At 36.7% G+C, this 21,914-nt stretch overlaps 1 protein-coding gene across 6 annotated transcripts in view; it reads left to right on the top strand.

Moving 5' to 3' along the window:
* Positions 1-21,396, top strand: part of ADGRL2 (adhesion G protein-coupled receptor L2) — a 159,977-nt gene extending 138,581 nt beyond the window's left edge. For 2 of the 6 annotated variants that reach the window (XM_068405711.1, XM_068405709.1), the window contains 6 exons: positions 6,246-6,337; positions 8,215-8,383; positions 12,055-12,183; positions 12,601-12,697; positions 15,874-15,955; positions 18,958-19,046. In XM_068405711.1, the coding sequence (XP_068261812.1) occupies positions 6,246-6,337; positions 8,215-8,383; positions 12,055-12,183; positions 12,601-12,697; positions 15,874-15,908 (522 nt within the window). In that variant the 3' untranslated portion in view covers positions 15,909-15,955; positions 18,958-19,046. Of the gene's footprint in view, positions 1-6,245; positions 6,338-8,214; positions 8,384-12,054; positions 12,184-12,600; positions 12,698-15,873; positions 15,956-18,957 lie in introns of all 6 variants that reach the window. The other 4 variants (XM_068405708.1, XM_068405706.1, XM_068405710.1 and 1 more) reach the window with 3 other exon arrangements.
* The last annotated feature ends 518 nt before the right edge of the window (positions 21,397-21,914 follow it).

Raw genomic sequence — 21,914 nt, 5'->3', positions numbered from 1 at the left:
GGAAGTTGTTTCTTGCAGTTGTAATCATTACTAGAAAATTGTTCTAAGTTTCATGCCACAATAGTTCAGTTACCTCAAGTCTGATTGTGTGGTGATAATTTTGCTTTTTTGTGTCTAGCTTTTTATTTTATTGTTACTGGGAGTATTTTGCTAAGTTACCTCTATTTCACTCCCTTGCTTTAAAATAACATTTCACAGGGGAAGCTTTGGGCATTGCTGATGGCTTTTTCACTTCCTCATAACCAGGTCAGAGTGAGAATAGAGGTGAAGGACATTTAATCATATTGACCATGTACAGACATAGTTCACTATTATTTACTGGCCATGACATTATTATCCTCCAGCAAATCATTTAGGCTGAGACGCAAAAGGCCTTTGGGAGCAGTATTCCCAACTTCAAAAATATGAAACAGCAGGTAGCAATCACAGCACAGTTCCTGGGAGTAATTCTTCTCTAGCAATTGCTTTGCCCTCTAATCGTCCCAACTGAGAAAGCAAAAGAGACTGGATGAAGAAGTGTGAGTGTAATGGCTGAAAAATAATATGTCATGTGCAGTGTAACTGAAGAGCCATATTTGTAGCGTAGCTTACTTAGTGTCAGTACTATGTGAGAATTTCACCTTGGTAAGCTTTTTAACATGTTAATCAAATCACTTCTATGATTCTCAGTTCAATAGTACCGTCAATGCACATAAACTCTTCTTTGACGATATTGCTTACTACTTTAATTTACATTTTTTTTCTCTGAGTTATAAGCATTTGCACTTGTGTCTGTATACCAGTTTGCACAAAATGAGGATGGGAAGTATGAGGGGGAAGTATGAAGTTCCTCAGTATGTCTTCTGAGGAACTTTCAACTTCACTATTTCTATAGGCTGTCATGCCTTTGGGCACCAGGGTTATTATATCTATGAGAGAAGAGCATGTAAGTAATGAGCGGTGGGAAACCATTAGTATGCCTGAAATGGTTTAATGAAAGCTTGGATCATGATACGTCAAGAGCTGTTCTTATCACTTGGACAGCTCCATCTGCATCTTTAATAATTAATTCAGTTCAGTAAGAGTTCAGTGTGCACACTCATTTAGAAGCCTTCTTCAGAGAACACCTCTCTCGCTGCCAGTCCCAGAGAGAAGCAGGCTTCTGCATGGCTAAGAGCAAAGATCTGGAGATACAAGAGCAGTTTTAGAGCTGCATTTGCCAGGTAACAAAAGCTCCAGGGAATTCAAAAAGGGTCAGAACATGTGCAGTTCAGCTAGGTTACTGCAGAGTGGTGTTTCTGTTCTTCTGTCTTATCATATCCATGTCAGCACTGCAGGCTGTGTGGAATGAATTTTAAGTTGCTAAGCTCAGGCAAACGTGATTCAATTGAGCGGGTTCATGGCTATGAAACAAACAGTGCACTCCTGTAATCTGTGGTCAGAAAAGCCTGAGCATTTTGGCTTCTATGTAGATCCATATTCATTCATATCCAAGGAATGAGTGATGTTAGTTTGGCTTTAATTCAGCCAAAACTACTGAAGTTTGCTTCTCACGGATGGAGTCAATACATTAGGCTACCAAAGGTTGTTTAAGCAAAAATTCCTAGGATGTCCTGTTTTATTAACATAGGAAAGATAGTTTCTTTTTTCACTCGGGTTGAGGCATTACTTCACCGAAGTCAGTGGAAGTATACGTACAGATTCACACATAATCTAGATCCGCATACGAAAATAGACTGTATTTGTAAGCTTATGTATATAAATAATACAGGTATATCTTTCTATAGTATACACTTGATAAATGGTGTTTATCTATTGCTCACAGGGGAAAATTTAGCATAATTATTGCAAAATCTAGCTTTATTTGGCTACAAATTCATTGTACCTGCAACTAATGCCAGTCCATTAGTCTTCTGTGCAAGTTATTACATCCACTTCTTTAACACGTTAATTTGACTTGGAGAGACTCCCTCTCTCAAAATTACATAGGTTTCAGGTGCCAGAAAGACAAAATTCCTACTGATACCATTTTTCGTGACCAGTACCTTCTGATTTCCAAACCAGAAACGACCCCTCTGTGTGTTGGCTATGAAAGAAGCATGATCTTCGAGGGTGCTGCATTTGATTATTACCATAACAATTCTTCAAATTTTATATTTTAAAGTAGTTACTTTTTATTTTTTAATATAGATCTAATTGTCTTTTGCTTCATTCTATCCAATTACGCTTGTCATATTAAGAGTTAAGTAGGAATTGGTAATTTTTTTTTTTTACTTTTACATAAATTTCTAAAATCAGAGTATAGGTTAAGCTAGTTCTCTGTGTAATCCAGTGTCCTGTCTCTTATAATGGATAACATATTTTAGAAATTACAGTAAAAACCTAGTATAAACATTTATGAAATACTATCAATTCAAGTTTTTGCTTATTGTTATCAGCTTATGTTTAAGAGAGCTCACATTATAGCTCCACCTGCTGTAACTGTGTGTTTTGTCACTCTCGGTATCACAGCAGAATCTTCAAATCCAAACCTGATGCCTGACCAGACTTTTAAATCCTTATTTTTATCCTTCAAAAGAGTGTTGGTCTGATTTTCAGAAGTGCAGCATGAAAGAGATTTTACTGACTTTATCAGGGGTATGAATTCACAACTGTTTGAGATGTACGCACTGCGGCTGTGTGTGTGTTTGCATAATGTATTTACATTTTTTTATTATCATTGAAGAAGAGCAGTACTATTCAGGTGCAGATTTTAGTTCAGCCCAGTTGTCAGGATGAGGTCCAGCAAGTCACTAGCCCTTCATGTTATATAAAGTGATGAGAAAGTTGTCGTTGTCAGAGGCTCATTTTTTCTCTTACAAGTTTGCTTTCAAAAGCCCAGCTTGCCATTCGTGTGGGCCTTTATGTGACCCCAGAGTACTGCGTGTTTGTGGTGAACATTCTTCTTAAAGATGTCCTACTCAGACCATGTGTCAAGCTTGGAAAACATGTACAGATTCGTCTGCTTAGATCAGGAATAGTTCAGTCCTCACACAGTTCTGAAACAATTCAGGTTGGAAGGGACTGCAGGAGATCTGTGGTCCAACCTCCTGCTCAAAACAGGCTCAGCTCTGAGCTCAGACCAGGTTGCTCAGGGCTGAAAAAGCTTTCCTTATACAAAGTTGGTACAAATGAATGCAAAAACTCCTTCTCCCCCACGTATTTCTCAACAAGAAAAATAATTCAGCCCTTCCTTCTAAAAGCAATTATTCTCCAGCAAGTTCCCTTCCCTCACTGCTTAGTGTCTTGTGTAATAAAATGGCAGGATGCCCGAAAGTCTTTAACTCATGAGTTCCTCCAAAACAATCAATTTCTAGATAAAAAGCAGTAAGGGAGCCAAAAGCAAATCTATAGAAAGGTTTGGTTACAGTATTTGTAAGTGGGCAAAATAGGCTTTTGATAATGATACAATGTGTAACAGAGATGCCAGCAGTTTGAACAAGTGGCAAATCATGGTCTTTTGACTGCTGAAACTGAAAACTATGCAGTATTTCACAATGATGGAGAAACAAGTATCATATGCTCTGTTGTCACAGTAACTTTGTCTTCAAAGTACAATATTTTGCTTTTTTTTTCTTTTTTCTTGGAAGGACTTTTACAGCTACTGTAAAACAGTATTACTGTTTCTGTGGGCCACTTTTGGGGGTCTGTACCTAAATTAGAATTAAAGTGTCTATTAAGAAACTGCTATGTACAGTTACTCCGTAGTCCAGCAAGGACATATATACAGACAGAGCTCAGTATCTACGTAAAACCTGCTTAATAAACTGGAGCTTGGCTCAGGCTCTGGGGTAGGTCCATGTCTGTTTGCATGTCAGCCAAAGGAACCTTGGTATGTAAATACAAGCTTTTGTTTTTCGTATGTCAAACCAGCACTTCAGTCGTACAAAGAATCAGAGGATAAAAACCTCTCATTTCATAAGGCAGTAATTTATGGGCTAAGCCACATCTATGAGTTTTTGATCCAAGAATGATGTTGCTAGTACAATACAGGATACTCCAGGGTAGCTACTTAGGCAAGGATTAGCTTCCAGCTGTGCTGTAAATACTATTCTGAACTGGATTGTGCACTCCCAGTTACACAGGTTGCAGCCAAAGTTGATTTACGTGTTAGGATTGGCATGGGGCACGTCTCCTAGCTCTTAATCTGCTTGTTTTCACAAAAAGTAAACTGAAGTTACGTTTTTTTTAAGCAGGCTGGAGAAGTTCATGTCATGTCAGCTACCAAAATGTGCAAGAAACTTTTTCAAATACAAAAGAAGAAAGTCTGCCCACAAAGACATGGAACTGAGGGTCAGGTGACACACAGAGCCCCCGTCCTCTGTCTGGTGCAAAGGCCAGGGAGAGAAGCAACTTGTTTTCTTAGCCAAGGAACTTACGCAGTACAGTGAAAACCTAGATAAGAGGAACAAAATGATCACAATGATATAATTAAGTGTTTCTCAACTGGTTAGTTATTACCTATAAGAATCATAAAAGGTAATCAGCGGGGTCATGAGATACTGACACTTCTGTTACTTTTTTCAGCAATGGAAATCATGCTTAACCTACACCAGGTACATACCTCCACTTAAAGGTGAAGTATTTTCTGTCAGTTCTGTAAACACAGACAGAAATAAATTATAAAAGCTTTTTTTTTGTTATTTGTATCACATACACTTTTTGTATTAATCTCAAGATACAATTGTAAAAATGTTTTACTTTGAATCAGGACTGATGAGGTCAAAAGCTGCTAAACACTGTTCTGGTGTTGAGAACTGCATTGCAGTTCATACTGTCCATCCTGATTTTGAGACAGCAGCAGCAGTGATAACGTGATTGCCCTTAGCAGTAGGAATTATTTCTGTAATACATGTCTTTATTAACAGACTCTAATCAAAGCCTTCAAAATACTCGTCTTTTTGAGATTAAGACCTGCTCTTTATTAGGATTTGAGTGACGCTTCTGACCATTGTGGCACAGCTGTAGGAACACAGCTGGTATGAACTTGTATCCCCAATGGTACAAAAATTGTGAGGAATTTGATGCTGTCTCAAACCAAAGGCTCCCCAGAATGAGAGTCTGGGCTTGACCGTTCTCCATCAGTAACCAGTTGCAGATATATACGGAAGATTGTAAAGAGTGGGATTATGATCTATCTAATGTATGTGTTACAAGGATGTCCAAGCATATTCTCCCATCTTCTCTTAGCTATCGGTTCAGCCATTTCTTGTAGACCATTGTACTAGTAGATAAGCTTGTATGTCTTCTCCCTGAAAGGACATAGCTTTTACTGTTTCCAAACATACGATTTTATTTGAATTGTCTGCATGATGTAGGACAGCACGTACTAATTACTCAAATTAACTGTATACCACTTTTCAACCCCTATTCTGCGGGCATCCTTGTATTTGGCTTACCTATGCTCTTCACATGCTTTGAAATCAATAGAAGAAAGGCATCTAGTATCTTTGATATCTGTGATTCTGTTTCACAATAGGAAAACTATAAAAACTTCCGTATCTTCCCCAGTGTTATCTATGTGAATGACACAACAAGAATAAAACGGCATAGTCCTTTCCTTCAAGTGGCATGCAGTCTTGCTTTGACAGAATCCAGACTACAAAGGGAAAGAGGGCAGTAGGAGGGTGTACCACCAGCATATGTCTATGGCACTGTGAAGTTTGATGCATTTGCTACATTTTTGTTTTTCTTTTTCTCCAGTTACATTTAAGCTGTTTTCAAGCCCCCTGTGGCATTTGTGAGAACAAAAGGGAATTAAAAAAACAGAAAAGGAGAAACCAGCAAAGGCAAAAAACATTCCAGAAGCAGGATGGGGTGATAAAGAGACAACTAGTATAGTACAGTAAAGTGGTAACCATAGTCCACGGAGGAAGTCAGTGAGATGGGGAACAGGGCCAGAGGTGACAGGCGAAGGTGAAGAGGGGCCGAGCACAACATGCTGGAAGACAGAGCTAGACTGACAATGACAAGTGCTGGACATAAGCTAAATATGGTGGTTCGTGATGATGTGGTGAATTTGGAAGATTAAGTGAAACAAGGACTTCTAACATCTTTTTTCCCCTCATCCGTATTCGCAATCACCTTTTACAGACTGTCTGATATAGTTACACAGTTTCACTACATATTTGAAAATAAACTACAGGGGTTTTGTTTAGTCTGTAATACCATCATGATTCAACGTATTACTTTAAGTAGTTTAATTTCATTCTTATCTGTTTTGACAGCTGAATCTTATCTTCCTGGTGATCACATTGTGCAAAATGGTGAAGCACTCAAACACTTTGAAACCAGACTCTAGCAGGTTGGAAAACATTAAGTAAGTGCTTTGTGTTCAAGTATGAGAACTATGATTATTTTCTGATTGCTGAACTGATTGAAAGCTACTCTCCATTAGGAGCACATGCCATTGTCTCCCAGCAACTGCAGATGTCAATTAGAAGCAAACAGAGCCAATCCTGCTTTCGTCACACTGTTGCTGTAATGTCACAAACACTGGTCAAAATTAGATAATTTCAGCCTGGAACTAGTGCCAAGAAACTGCTTCATGGAAATGCCACAGCACTGTAGTAATTTCATTTGCATTTAAAATGCAGTTCAAAAATGATGTTCCTGCTTGCATGGCTGATGTGATTATATTAAGTTTGTTTTGTTAAATGACTTTTTGATTTAGGGATTCTGAGCAGTTTCTACTCGTAATCCTGTTCTCCCAAGAGAATTGACTCTATTATTATTGTTAACTTGAAGATTATCTGCTGTTTTCATGCTAATTCAACAAATGTTTACTTTATCATGGTGCTGTACTGCAGTATCCCTTTTGCAGAGTAATATAAGTTTTATATAATTAACAAGGCTTTGGCAGCTCTTGCTTCTTTAGATAATCTTTTACTGTATTCTGTATAGATTTACATTGTACAGAAGGTTTTTGTTATCAACACTGAAGGGATGGTGCAACTTTCTAACACTGAGGGTTGGATGTGAAAGGGTCTTACAGATTTGCTTTGAATGTTGAAAATGGTGAAGGGAGATTTTCAGTAAGGCTAACATTGTGAACTAGATGTTCTAGATAGGTCAGTATCAGCTTCATTGCATGTTGCATGATGAGAGAGAGAGCTAATCTTCAGCATCTCTCTCTTTTCTTCCTTTTCCTCTTTCTGTCTTCTCATCCACACCAGTAATTACCGTGTTTGTGATGGCTACTATAATACGGACTTACCTGGGTAAGATAGAACCCTACATTAACAAATTTCTAGCATGATTTTTAACTTTACAAACTCGGTCAATATTGTGGATTTCCCTTAATTTTAATTAACTAGTTTTGAGATACCTGATTTGCTAAACAATTTTTAACTATTATATGCCTTTATAATTTTAAATTGCTTGCCTCTGCACTTTGAATTTTCTAATTTTGACTAATTTTTTATAGACAATTAAAAATGCTCTTATTAATTTCTGTTTCAATTCTGTCTAATAATTTTGTTTCTCTTTTCTGCTTATAATGCTTTCTAGCTATGAAGATAATAAGCCATTTATCAAGTAAGATCATTAGTTAGATGTGGAATTCACTGACTAAATTCCCTTTCCCTTTCATTCTGTGCCGTTCTCTACAATTCCTTTTCTTTAACCTATTCATGATGGAATCTTTTTTAGACTATTCTGTAGAGCAATGTCCATACTTTTGTCACATTTCAGCAGAGTTTCTTCATGCGGAAGTTAGATCATCTAGCTTCAGTTTAGCTGAGTTTATCAGAGCATTAAAGATTTGGGCTTTTAATCTGCTGTTTAACCTTTGTGCATTTGTGTTACATTATTTGGCGTCATATGGCAGCACCACTGTTTAAAATCTATGGTGTGATTAGTGTCTAAGCCAGATTTATCAATCTCTCTTCTAAAAGCAGATAAAGCAAGGGAGTAGCTGGGGCTTGCGCTATACTTCTGCATTTCAAAATAGTTTTGACATCCTGTGCAGTTCTTGAGAAAGAAAAAGGTCATATCTACTCTTGCTGTTTTCACTGGAGACTAAGAGTACTAAATGGAACTGTTCTTTCTTTAATAGATAAAAGGTTAAACCCAAGGAATTTTTACATTTGAATATGAACCTAGTAAAAGTCAACTGCAGGAATTGAAATGTTAACATTGGATTTGGCAACATGCATTCTCATAAGTAATGTTACTAAAATTAATTTTCTTTTACAGATCCTGGGTCCTGGGTGCGTTTGCTCTCCTGTGTCTCCTTGGCCTAACATGGTCATTTGGCCTGCTGTTTATCAATGAGGGGACTGTTGTGATGACATACCTCTTCACAGTATTTAATGCTTTCCAAGGAATGTTTATTTTCATCTTTCATTGTGCCCTTCAAAAGAAAGTAAGTTACTGAAAACACAGATGCATTTTCCCTAACTCCTTAAAAATACCACATATATTTCTTAAAAAATAGAGAAAAAAATAGCAATGTTAAGAACTGAAGTATTTTGAAGTAGTTTGAGGAGGGGACTAGGATTCAAAAGCAGTTCTTGCTGTGTGTGCTTGTGGGAATCATGTAACTGCTCTGTGGCCTAGGAGGGTTTAAAATGGATGCAACATTTCCAGCCTGGGCTTGAAAAGTTTTGAGGCTCTGGGGAGAAAATTACTATGGAAAATGTACTGTTTAACATTGGTAATGTGGTATGTATTGGTCTGGACTTAGAGCCAAAAGTCCTTTATATGCATATGAAACAAATCCTTCCTCCGTTGCAGCACTGCAAACAAAGGATCATTTACAATATCAGCCCATCTCAGCCTGGAAACTCTCTCTCCTTCTCACATCAAGGCAGAGGACCTCTTCTGAGATCCCATTAAGCTGCCACATAAAGCTATGGGTGATAGGCAGGGATTGTACTATGAGTGCTCATTCATTACATAATTAAGTGAGATCTAAAAATTAATTTTAATATGAACTTTGACACACCTCAGAAAAAAGTAGTCATTAATGCTAGACAATTCCTAACAGAGTTTTCCAAAGGTGCCAGCATGACTACTTTTTTTCAAGTGTTTACCTCCCCCAGCAATCCAACCGCTTTGTGCTCTTAACTGGAAAAACTGGAATCCCCTGGCGAGAGGCTTCCCTCACAAGTGGGATGTGCTAAATTAGTTCTGCTCCCCTTCGCCCTGTGGGAGCAGAGGGGTCCAGAAGGAGCAGATCTGCTGAGGAGAGAGAAAGCTTACAGGGAAGGGAGGAGCAAACTGGAGAGAAGGAAGTGAATCGTGCAGCTGGGTGGGATTCTCTTCGGGTTCCCTACACCCCTTCTCTTCCCCAGACGGAGGGTGGAGACTGCATCCGAGGATGCCTTAGGGGTGCGTTAGTGAAGGACAAAAGAGAAAAGCTTGTAGCCTGTGTTAGAAGGCATGGCAAGTGAAAGTAACAAGAGTTGAGAGGAAGGGTAAACGTCAGAAAATCCCACCCAAAAAAACTTGACGTGAAATGCCATACATCCTACATTTGGTAATAGCCAATTTGCAATATTTAGATTCTAAATATTTTTAACAGTTTTAGGTTGGAGATGTAGCAATTATTAACTCCCATTATAATTAGCTCACCAGAGACTGATATTTGTAAAATTGTTTGAGACCATTGGATAAAGCATTGCTGTCTAAGTACAAAAATCACATTCTTGCATATTCTCAACTGTACCAGCTCTGACAGCATCAGCATCTCTAAATTTGGTGTACACAACAGCATTCAGCCATGTTTTAGGAAAAGGTCTGTGGACAGAAAGAATTTTATCCAGATGAACATGGCACTCCTCTCATTTTGAGAGAACAAAAGCACACTTAGAGAGGAACTTGAGCCTAAGAAAAGAAGAGAGGGAAGAAAATGCAAACATTCCCAAAATGCAAATAATTTCTAGATTAGGGTTTCATATAATGTTGCCCTTTCTACCACTTGTATTGGACTTGAAAATCAAAAACAGATTCCTTTTTTATTTCTTTTTACAGCTGTGCATTGTTTTTATATTAAGTGGAGTCAGCAAAAAGCAATATTAAAATACCAGTCAAGTGTGAAAAAGGATAACCTAGAGCAATAAGATTTATACCTGAAAGAATGTTAAAGCTGCCATTTAAGATTTTTAAGTTTTGATGCCTTTGACTGGATCTCAACCTATCCTATGTCTGCATAGCTAATGTAGTCTTTTTATTCTGTTATTACTAGTTGGTCACTAAATTGAACAGAGAAATAGAATTGTGAAAGTGAAAACTATTATGTTTGCAGTTCTGACAAGATGATAGTGCTGTTGCTTCCATCAGTTTCCAACAAGCTATAATTTAGAGATAATGACAGTGGAATGCACAGTACTGGCAGATAATGCACATTCACTGCAATATAGGCATTAGGCAAAACCAGCCCTGGAGGGTGGTATTTGGGTAAAAATACAGTTTTGATGGCTTTTGTCTCTACTGTGTAGTGGTTTGGAGCATTTAATATCCATTAGTATTCAGGAGTGTATTTTCTTAGGTGTTATACTATCTAGTGATGATATATATAGACTTATGTTTTTCAGACTACAGTGTTAAAGATTATAAACCTATGTCCGTGCATTTTTGTTTTTCTGTATCTTTTATGCTGATATAGGTAGGGGTTCACTTAAAATATGCACCATATACTTTTATAAAAAGATGAGTTATTGTCCTAGCTTGAAGTTAAGGCACTAATTATTCAAATTTTCTTCAACTTTGTGGTTCATAGAAACATCATAGTATGTATTCCATGAGTAAAATTCTTGTAATACTGAAAACAGCACATGGCATATGTAAATCCACACTATTAATGTTCTTCATTTTCCCCTCTTCCCTTTTTACATATACATAACTTTCTTTCTGTCCTATATATTCCTAGGTCAAGCAGAATTTCAAGATTAGCTGAAATCCCACTTTTCCGAGAAACTTAGGAGTCTCATTGATGTAGAAGAGACACTTAGATTCCCAAGTATCTGGTGGAAGATTTACAAATTTAGACTTAATGCATCTTTACAATTTTTATTCACTGTGTCCTTTCACTGATGCTGTCGTGCTGCCAAGATGTGCATGTACTCTTCTGTTACCTGAAAATAGTAGTCAGTGTGGCGGACACCAAATATGAGAGAATTAACTGCTCTGTAAATTAGTCCTGATTACTTTCATGGCAAATGTTAACACACACAAATTACAAAAGTAAAGTTTCCAGTAGGTCACTGGAAACAGAAGGTGAATAAATGCAGGCCAGATACTGGAATCATTAATTAGTTTTGTTGCTCTGTCAGACAGAAATCTCGTATACATAGATACAGTCAAATTTCTAGGTTCAGCAAAGACGGTAATGAGGATTTTATTTTTTGGTCCTAAAAGTGAAAGATGCTTCACTTCCCAGCCTTTACGGTTCAAAATTTGACTCTGGAACACTGACAGTGCCTCCACACTGCCTAGAGTGGGGCAGTGGCATTGGTGAGCTTTGTACAGTCCCAAAGCAGGTATGGCCCATATGAACTAGCAGCTTTTTGAGTCACACAGAGTAACTTCATATGAAAATGCCTTTGTAGTCATTGCAGGTTTTGCACACTTTCTTGGGCAGTGCCAAGCAGTGCAAAGGCTAGTTACCTCAGCCCTTCTTGCATGCTAGGATGGGAAGATAGGCTTTCAATGGTTTCTGCACCAAAAGCTTATATAAAAAGGACTGTTTTCAGCCAGCACGCAATTCAGGTAAACTTAACTATATTAATGTACATTATGAAGATAAAATAAAAATAATCCCATAAATAACTCAGTAATGATTATTCAGGCACATCTAAATGAAGTGAGTGTATACCTTGGAAATAATTTGTTCAAAAATCCTGGATAGCTGATAATGCTGCCACTAAGTAGGGAAAATACCTGATTTTTTTAATGGCCAACAATTCAACAGACAAGAATTACCTATATGCTTGAAAAGTGTGTGAGTAGTTTCAATGCAAGGTTCATGTGTTTTTGCCAGCGGAGATATTTAACAATGTTTTTTGTGCTAAGTAATTTTTTTTTCCCCCGTAGGTACGTAAGGAATATGGCAAATGCTTCCGACATTCCTACTGCTGTGGTGGACTACCAACTGAGAGTCCCCACGGTTCAGTGAAGGCATCAACAACAAGAACTAGTGCTCGCTATTCCTCTGGCACTCAGGTAACAAAAATTTTGACAGCATCTTTTAATTAACCTTTTTTATAAAAAGCCTACTGAGATGTGTTCCAATCAGAAGCATTAATTGTCTTCTCATTATTATCATTTAGATGGCAAATACATACTTTTGCATAGTAGAATTGATTTCTTTTTAAACATTTCGTTTTACTTTGGTCTAATGCAAACACCTTATTTTTCTTGTAATTAGGGGCTGGTTTATAGGAAGGTTTATACCATCATGTTTCATCTAAATGAAATTTAGTAAATTAGAGTTTTAATGACAAGGAGTTTCACTACATGCTAGAAGAATGGCTTACTTTAGGCCAAAATAAACACAAATATTCTACATAATAGCACATAAGTAGGAAAAAACATTTTTGTAACTTACTATGCTTCTGTCTCACTGCTTTATGTTAACAGAGTCGTATAAGGAGAATGTGGAATGACACTGTGAGAAAACAATCTGAATCGTCTTTTATCTCAGGTGACATCAACAGCACTTCAACACTTAATCAAGGTCAGTCACTGGGAACATTTCAGTTTTAGAAGCCTTAAATTTTATACAGATTTTATATCATTTAACACAGAAGAATTGAAAAGAATGTTTTGAAAAAAAAATTCTGGAACAAATGTTCTCTAAAAGCAGAGTTTTAAAGTCATCCACTAGCACATTTTAAAACCGTGTTCCCTTAACTGGACCCCTGCTATAGAAGTTGAATTCCTCCATTCATGGGAATGTATTTAAATAAGTTTCATCAATAATTTCACTTAAAAGCAAGATCATAATTTTAAATCTTTCCTAACCTTCATAGGTTAAATCTAAAACAGAAATACAAGTGCAGTAACATTTTAATGCATATTTGTCTATGTTTTTTAGGTGCAGAAATTTTCCCAGTGAAATCTAATTGATATCATTTCTATGCAAAAGATGTCTGTAAAGCATTTATCTTTTCTATTTCAAAGAGCACCGTATCTGTCACATGGGATAGAATCCAGATTTTCAGGCACAGAGAAGTCAAAACTCCAAATTTCTCAGCTCAAATAGACTTCGAAATCTGTAACCTCATTCTCATGTCCAGTTAGAAGACAAGGGTATTAACCAAGACCAAACATCCCTTCCTTTCTCCTCTTCCCCCTGTGTTTTTTAAGGCCGTTTGAGCTAGAGTGGAGGGGAGACTGCTCTGTGCAAGTGAAGTTCAAAGCCTGTTCTTCCCCCTGCGTCCCTAGGAGAAGAACACATAGCCCTGATCTCATTGCGACCAGTTCCTGCTCAGCTTCGAAAGTTTCAAACTGAAAATTCACCACTGTCAGGGCTGCTGTAAAAGCCCTCATCAACCACAACTAGCAAATTTTCCTCCCTTGTTTTTTTTCAAGATTTGGTAGTAGGGACAGGTACTTAACTCACATTCATTTTGGAAGTAAAAAATGTGGTGTTTTGCAAAAGATTTCAGAAAGCATGATTGTATTTTTGCTATTTGGCATATAGAAAGTGGGTAAGACCTGTGTGTCTCACTTGTTACCCCCATCTGAATCTTCTATGTTCCTCTGGAAAATCAAAATGAAGTAACTTCTGCTAAGTAGAAAATGTATATTTTTCATGCCCAAGAAAGGAGTACATTCCCTTCCAGTGTCTTATTAAAGTCCCATAAATACACTATAGATAAAAGTCTAGGATTTCACCCTAATTTGATGTCTCTTACTCCTGAGGTTTGCTTTAACCATGCTGCACTCTTGGTTAATTCAGAGTGGAACAGAGGTCTTGGAAGCTTCTCCCTGTTTCAGAGCTCCAGTCTCAAGTCACTGGAGATGTTCTGCCATGAGTAAAAAAATTTATGTCATCTTTATTCAAATATAATATCATCACTATCTTAGTGATACATATGTATATGGGTAGTTTAGTAGTTAATGGCAAGTGTCATTTTTCCTTTAAAATAAAAATCAAGCTTTTAAAGGTGGCAAAAAATTTTGGCTTGAAAAAAAAAATTCTTTTAATTACAGGTAATAATTCCACCCAAGATTAAACATAGTGCACAAAAAAAACCCCAAGCAAAATATATTTCAGTTAGTATTTCTAGTAATAAGTACATTACAACTGAAAAAAGCTATGATAAAACCTTTTAGTTGTTCACTGACAGAAACTTTCAAATAAGATTAGCATAATAATGAGGCAATAGTTCTCTGAATCTTAGAATTTTGTGTATATTTTTGCTACCAAGTATCTATGGTAATACAAAAACATTAGTATTTGGAATATATACTGTCTTTTCCTTGCCAAATAAAAATATCCATACCATAAAAATATAGCTGGCTCTTTAGTTGTCCTTGGGTCTGTAATACACTGACCCTGATATACTGCTGTGCAGTGCAATAGAAAAGAAAGTGGAATTTTACCTTAATGAAATGTTTAAATTAAGCTTTAAGTGACAGCATTTTGTGTGGTTTGGTTTTGGGTTTTGTTTTTTTTTTTTTTGGTCATTATTCCAACCCATTTTTCTTCTAGTAGCTAGAAATCAAGAGATTAATTGACTTTTTAATAATTTTTCAAAATGTGCTGATTTTTTTTCTAATTATTCTGAGAGTTGTTTAAATGGTGTTGCATTAACATGTAAAATGGGTTTTAAAAAAATCTGTTCATGTCGTATTTTGCTTGGTCTTACATTGTTTGTAAACTGATTGTTTAAAGAAAATTCGTCATTCAAGGAATTCTTTTTTAAAACCTGGCAGATAAATCTGCAGCATGAATGTCCTGGGAGACAATATGAATGCTCTGATTTCTTAGAGCAAATATTTTGCTTTCCTCTCAGCATGCATACTTTTGCATATACTAAGATATGCTTCTTGCAGTTTGTCATCCACTGTCTGTTTGAAAACAGCAATTCCCTTCCACTATCCGTGTGTTTTTAATAAAGTGAATAACAGCTGTCATCCTGTCATAAGAGATTTTTCAATACCTTTCAAATTGAGAAATTCAGTTCTCTCAATTCTGGACAGAAGTGTTCCATACAATAATTTTTAAAGTTATAATAGCTTTAAGTAGTACCTTGATCTCTACACATTTAATTGCTATTCTTGTGTAGCAGTGATTTTGTATAAATTAGTAAATGTCACTCTCACCAGATGTTTACTTTGGGGATTTGGACAGCACCTGTGAATTACTAGAATCTAACTGTATTTTCCTACTCCCATTTCAAATACATAGTTCAAATACATTCAGGAATTTTCAGCTGAATTACATTTGACAAGGCCTGCATGATTCATGATGAATTAAAAATATTCTTTATTGAAACTGTCAGCTTAAAATTAAAGAACTGACATTTTTTTCTATTTCTTTTGCTTTAGGAATGACTGGCAATTACCTACTAACAAACCCTCTTCTTCGACCACACGGCACTAACAACCCCTATAACACATTGCTCGCTGAAACAGTTGTATGTAATGCCCCTTCAGCTCCTGTGTTTAACTCACCAGGTGTGCTTATACTTCCTGAATAAAACCCCTTTTCTTGGCTTGCTCCAAATCCCTTCTTTTCCCTAGATAGAAACTCAAGTTGCAATACCCTAGCTGTACATTCTGGATTTCTGTCAGTTCGAGAAATACAGTATTGCCAATGTCAGCTTGTAAAACTGCACTATATTATAGTAATGCCTTTGCCATAACAGTATTTACCAATAATTATCCATGTTTTTAACACAGGTGGCATAAATCTTAATATACTATTACAGGACTGACACCACATGGTCCGAGAGCCCATCTTCAAGATATATATCACTTAGAGGTATCATGTCTATGCAATATAAGGTTGACTCTAAAGCTTGCTGAGAAAAACCTGCTTATGGAACGGATCAGATACTAAAGCAGCGCAAGGCATCTTGACACCTTTGGATACCCCAGTGTAGAAAATTGTATCCAGCGTCAAACAGATCTAAACTATAGTATAGTGCAGCTTTATGGTAGATCATTTTCCTATAGGAAAACCTTGAGATTAACAATTAGAACAGTTTAGTTCTGTAGGAATAAAGGGTGTCATCACTTACCTAACACTTTGTTGTTACATTATTAGTTGCTTTTTTTAACTACAGTGCAATTCATCAGTAAATATCTAGCAATTACTGTTTGATGAGTCATAAGATCACTTTAGTATAACTGGAACGATAAATCTTTGATAAAGAGCTCATAAAACCTTGTTTCCAGTTTTTATTTTGAGTTTCCTTTTTAACTGAACTGCAGTTTCTATTTTCATTCTCTTATTTTCTTACTTTCCTTATGCTTTCCTCTAGCAACCTACAGAGAGACAAGTATGGGAGTAAAACTTAACTTTGCCTATCAAATGTAAATTTTTTCAGCATGATTTCTAATGGGCACAATTAAAACATAACTTGCGGTCATGAAGTAGACTCAGCGGGCAAGTGGTTCACAATTTGCAAATGAAATGTTTCCACATTCAAAAAGTACTTGCATACTGCTTTTTGGGAAACAACATGAGGTCTGTAGCAAACCCTATTGGTAACAGAAGTTATGCAATGCTGAAATAATTTGCTGTTTAAAACCAAAGCAGTGTCAAGCAGAAATGCTTAACAATTTACTTCTATTTTTACATTCCCACAGTAATCTTGCTACAGGCTATGGAAAGATTTCAAATGAATTACCTGATCATGGGCAACAAAATTTGCCTCATCAAACCAATTTGAATGTATTCTAGCACGCTTAACCCTGCAGTATATCATAGAAAACTCATTCTGGATTATCAGATATATTTTGGTATCTGTTTAGCAGAAGAAGAGAGAATTAAAATTACAGAATTAAATCACTTTCATGAGGGATATGAATGCCAGCATGTGGTCCATGTGTTGTCTGCTTTTATAAATGCCATATGTTCTGCACAGCAAGAAAAAATCTTGGAACATATATGAAATTGCAAAACTACAAAGTTGTTTAATCAAAGCTTAAAGAGACCTTTCAGACAACCCTCATCACTGTTTAAATCAGTACACATGGAGAGGAGATAACAATAACACAAATACAAAATGATTTGCAAATTACTCAGAATTTATTTCGAAATTATTACTCTGTTTTTTAGAGTTGAAGACAAAAATATTTTCATGAGAAAATGCAATTACTTTTTAATTTAAAACAATATTTCCAGAGAAGATTGAATTTTCTAGGATAAGCTGCAGCTTTAATTATGAAAAAAAAAACAAAATGGGAAAATGAATAATCTTTTCCAAAACAACTTTTTTCTTGTACTCCTCCAAGCCTTGCATATGATGCAGCAGCCTCACAGTGGTCAGTCTCATTTCAGTAAAGTCACTCCATTCTTTCTTTATTTCCAGACATATCTGTAGATAAAGTGGTTTTCTAGGAATGCTCTAGCCATCTGACTTGCCATGATTCAGACTGTTTAATTTCTTTCAAAGTTTGTTTTTTTCTTTTTTTACTTTGCTTGGGAAGCACTGTGCTGTCATAGTTTACATGTCTTTGTGTCTATAGGAGAACCTTTTCTTTATTGTGTTACCAAAAAAAAAAAAGCCAAAACCAAAAGCATAAAGACCTTAATCATCATAAGACTTCATTCCCCGCGCCCCCCCCCCCCCCCCCCCCCCCCGCCTTAAACTTCTTTTCATGTTTCCAGCAGACTTACCCAATCTGTCATTCCTCCAGCAGCTATGAGATATCAGCCATGGCTGATTTCCTCTTCCCATTCCACAACTAATATTTATTCTTTGGTTTAATTTCTGTGACCCATACTTACAGAAATTCCTAACATTTCTGCATTTGACTTCCATGCCCATGGTAACTGTGGGCCTAACTCTTAATTAGCTATTCTGGTTCATTCAGTGCTGTCACTGTGACTGATGCAGACTGCAGGCAAACTTTGACCTTTAGAAGCCTGGGGCCATTGTTGGCAGACAGAATATTAGTGCAAAAGAATTACCTTAAGTGGGAAAAGAAAAGCTGTTATTGCTTAGTAATCTAATTTGCTGAACCCTTGCTCTGACTAAGTTGCTGAGAAGCTCAGTAATTCTTCATCATGTTACAATAAATCATTTTACTTTCTTTTATATATCAGCTACTCTTAGGCCAGATAGCCTGAGCAGACAGACATGATGTGAGTTGTCCAAAGTGAGTCATTCCACCTGCTGTCTATCGTGTTGTTGGATGGTGCTTGTGGGCCCTGGTCCCTGTAGTGTGAAAGATGGCTGTCCTTGTTTAACATAAATCCTTTGTATTTATCCATTTTTTTCATTCTTTTCTTTACTTCATCTCAAAAAAAAAGGAAAAAATGTTAGAAATGTTGTTAAAGTAGTTGCTTGCCAGTTATGTGGGTTTATGTTGTACATTTACCTTCAGTTATGTCTGTGATCTAATTCCTTTTTAATTTAGTGTCGTTTAGGACAAATTCTGTTAATTTTCTTTTTCTAAATCATGGTGGTGTACTTCAAAACATAGATGTTTCCAAATGAATTGCTTTGCATTACATATGCAAGGGCATGGAGTGAACAGTTCCTTGTGGAAGAATCACAGAATTGACACTAAATTAATAAATTAAAAAGCCACTATTCCCCACAGGAAATACACATTACTATTTTTAAAATGCATCTTTCCTATAAGGTGTGCAACTGTTTACATTTGGGAATGTTCAATAACATAACTTTTCTCAAGTCTTACTTCCAAGTACAACTTTGTCCTGAACTACATTAAAGAATTTTGTTAAAAAAAACTAATTAGGTGATAAAAAGCACATCAGACATTAACCAGAGGTGTCCTTTTCCATTTCAGGACATTCACTGAACAATGCCAGGGATACAAGTGCCATGGATACTCTACCGCTAAATGGTAATTTCAACAACAGCTACTCATTGCGCAACGGAGACTATAATGACAGTGTGCAAGTTGTAGACTGTGGACTAAGCCTGAATGATACTGCTTTTGAGAAAATGATCATTTCAGAATTAGTGCACAACAACCTGCGGGGCAGCAGCAAGAACCACAACCTGGAGCGCACGCTACCAGCTAAAGCTGTGATCGGCGGGAGCAGTAGCGAAGATGACGCCATCGTGGCAGATGCCTCATCTTTGATGCACAGTGACACCCCTGGGCTGGAGCTCCACCACAAAGAGCTTGAGGCCCCACTCATTCCTCAGCGGACTCACTCCCTTCTGTACCAGCCCCAGAAGAAAGTGAAGACCGAGGGAACCGACAGCTATGTCTCACAGCTGACAGCTGAGGCTGACGACCACCTCCAGTCCCCCAACAGAGACTCTCTTTACACGAGCATGCCCAATCTCAGAGACTCTCCATATCCAGAGAGCAGCCCCGACGTTGAAGAAGATCTCTCTCCCTCCAGAAGGAGTGAAAATGAGGACATTTACTACAAGAGCATGCCAAACCTAGGAGCTGGCCATCAGCTTCAGATGTACTATCAAATCAGCAGGGGTAATAGCGACGGCTATATAATTCCCATTAACAAGGAAGGATGTATTCCAGAAGGGGATGTTAGAGAAGGACAAATGCAGCTAGTGACAAGCCTTTAATAGTGTAGCAAAGGAATATTAAAGGCCATGTACAAGTATTAAAAAGACTTAATTGGCCCCATGCAGGCTCCCTCATATCTGCTTGAAGAGACAATTCTGTTGACCCTGTGGTTCTCCAGTAACAGGGATGACTGGACCTCGCAGTTCTGTGAATTTTTATAAAACAAAAACTTTGTATATACACAGAGTATACTAAAATGAATTATTTGTTACAAAGAAAAGAAATACCAACAAGGTATTTTAAGATATCTTCTGCTGCTGAATTTAACAAAATTGTGAAAAAAAGAGAAATAAACACTTTCCAGCCATTTTACTGCAGCAGTTTGTGAACTAAATTTGTAAATATGGCTGCACCATTTTTTTTTCTAGGCCTACATTGTATTATATACAAGGCGTAGGCTCTAAAATCCTGTGGGACAAATTTACTGTACCTTACTGTTCCTGACAAGACTTGCAAAAGCAGGAGAGATATTCTGCATCAGTTCGCAGTTCACTGCAAATCTTTTCCGTTAGGGCAAAGATTGAATACACGTCTAACCACTAGCAATCAAGCCACAGGCCTTATTTCATATATTTGCTCAACTGTACAATGAACCGTTCTCATGAAAAAATGGCTAAAGAAATTATATTTTGTTCTATTGCTAGGGTAAAATAAATACATTTGTGTCCAACTGAAATATAATTGTCATTATAAAAATAATTTTAAAGAGTTTGAAGAAAATATTGTGAAAAGCTCTTGGTTGCACATACGTTATAAGCTGTTTTTCTTACACTCTGTTCATAGTATGGTAGTATGTTTAAAATGCAAGTTCTACCCATTTTCACTTATTTTTCACTGTAAACAGTGTTCTGCTTTGACAAGTTAGTTTTTATTCTTAAGTTTTGAATTTTTATTGCCAAAAGACATAATTTGGGGAGAAAATTGTTTTAGAAGCCAATCATGCCAAGCCTTGCACAAATTTGGTATAGCTAACAAAGATTGTAACTCAATTCCCTGTTCATTCTTTAATCAGGGTTGGGTGGTAAGGGGTAAAGGGGACACTGGACACTTCTCACAAGCTTTCTCGTGAATAAAAGGTGCCTGTCCTTTAAAAAAATAAATAAAACATAACTATTACTCTTCCATATTCCTTCTGCCTATATTTAGTAATTAATTTATTTTATGATAAAAATCTAATGAAATGTAAATGGTTTCAACAAAATTCTGCTTTTTTCATCCCTTTGTGTAAACCTGTTAATAATGAGCCCATCACTAATATCCAGTGTAAAGTTTAACACCTGTTTGACAGTAAATAAATGTGAATTTTTTTCCAAATAGGTAAAATGTGCATTATTATGTACGAAGCATAATTGGCATCAGCAGTCCTTTGACCCAGCTGTATCCTGCTTAGAATGGCTTCTTTACATTTCATGATTTAAGTGTTGATAATACAACAGAAACTGTCTATATAGCTCTACAGAAGAGAGGTCATCTTTACTATTTATTACTCTAGTCACGATTGAATAGGATCAAACTCAGACATAGCAGGGTCGTAAGGAAAATGTACTGTAATTTCATATATTTACATAACTTTTAAGTAGGCATCTGTACTGAAATTAAAAATAAAGTGGTAAACACCACTATCATATTCTCAGCAACAGTAATTAGCAAGTAATTATTAGTGATGAAGATGATACATTGTTGCAGTGGGGAAAACATGGATAAGCAGCGTTTGGGTAGCACTCCGAGTGCTATCTAAATAATTAATCCATCAGTTTTGAGTTAGATAAATAAGCATGACTGTTGCTGCTTTTATCAGAGTAGAGAACTGCAGAAGGCAGCTGATGCCCAAGATGTTATCTACAAATCAGTGGCAAAATTGAAAGCCTGAAGTCTTTGTTGTCTTCATTCCCAAGCCTCTTTTGTCCCTCTCAACCAGGGCCTCTCAAAGATAACACCGGCGACTTCATTTGTCACCACTTACAAACTTGCATTCTCTGAAATTAACACCCCGTCATCACAGAGGCCATGGTTTCATGTGTGGCCACTGTGACTGCATGTGTGATAACAGCAAAAATTTATTTGAAAGCCCTATCAATTCTGTTACCTTCTAATGCATTGGAATAGATAAAGTCCATTTGGAAAATAAATCGATGCATTTTGAAAAAGTTTGGATTTCAGAAGAATATTTTGGGCAAGACTTCCTGCTGTTGAGGCAATTC

The sequence above is a fragment of the Nyctibius grandis genome, chromosome 8 (assembly GCF_013368605.1).
Source record: "Nyctibius grandis isolate bNycGra1 chromosome 8, bNycGra1.pri, whole genome shotgun sequence".
Lineage (NCBI taxonomy): Eukaryota > Metazoa > Chordata > Aves > Nyctibiiformes > Nyctibiidae > Nyctibius > Nyctibius grandis.
The sequence above is the reverse complement of the archived record's forward strand: the minus strand, read 5'-3'. Positions and strand labels throughout refer to the sequence as shown.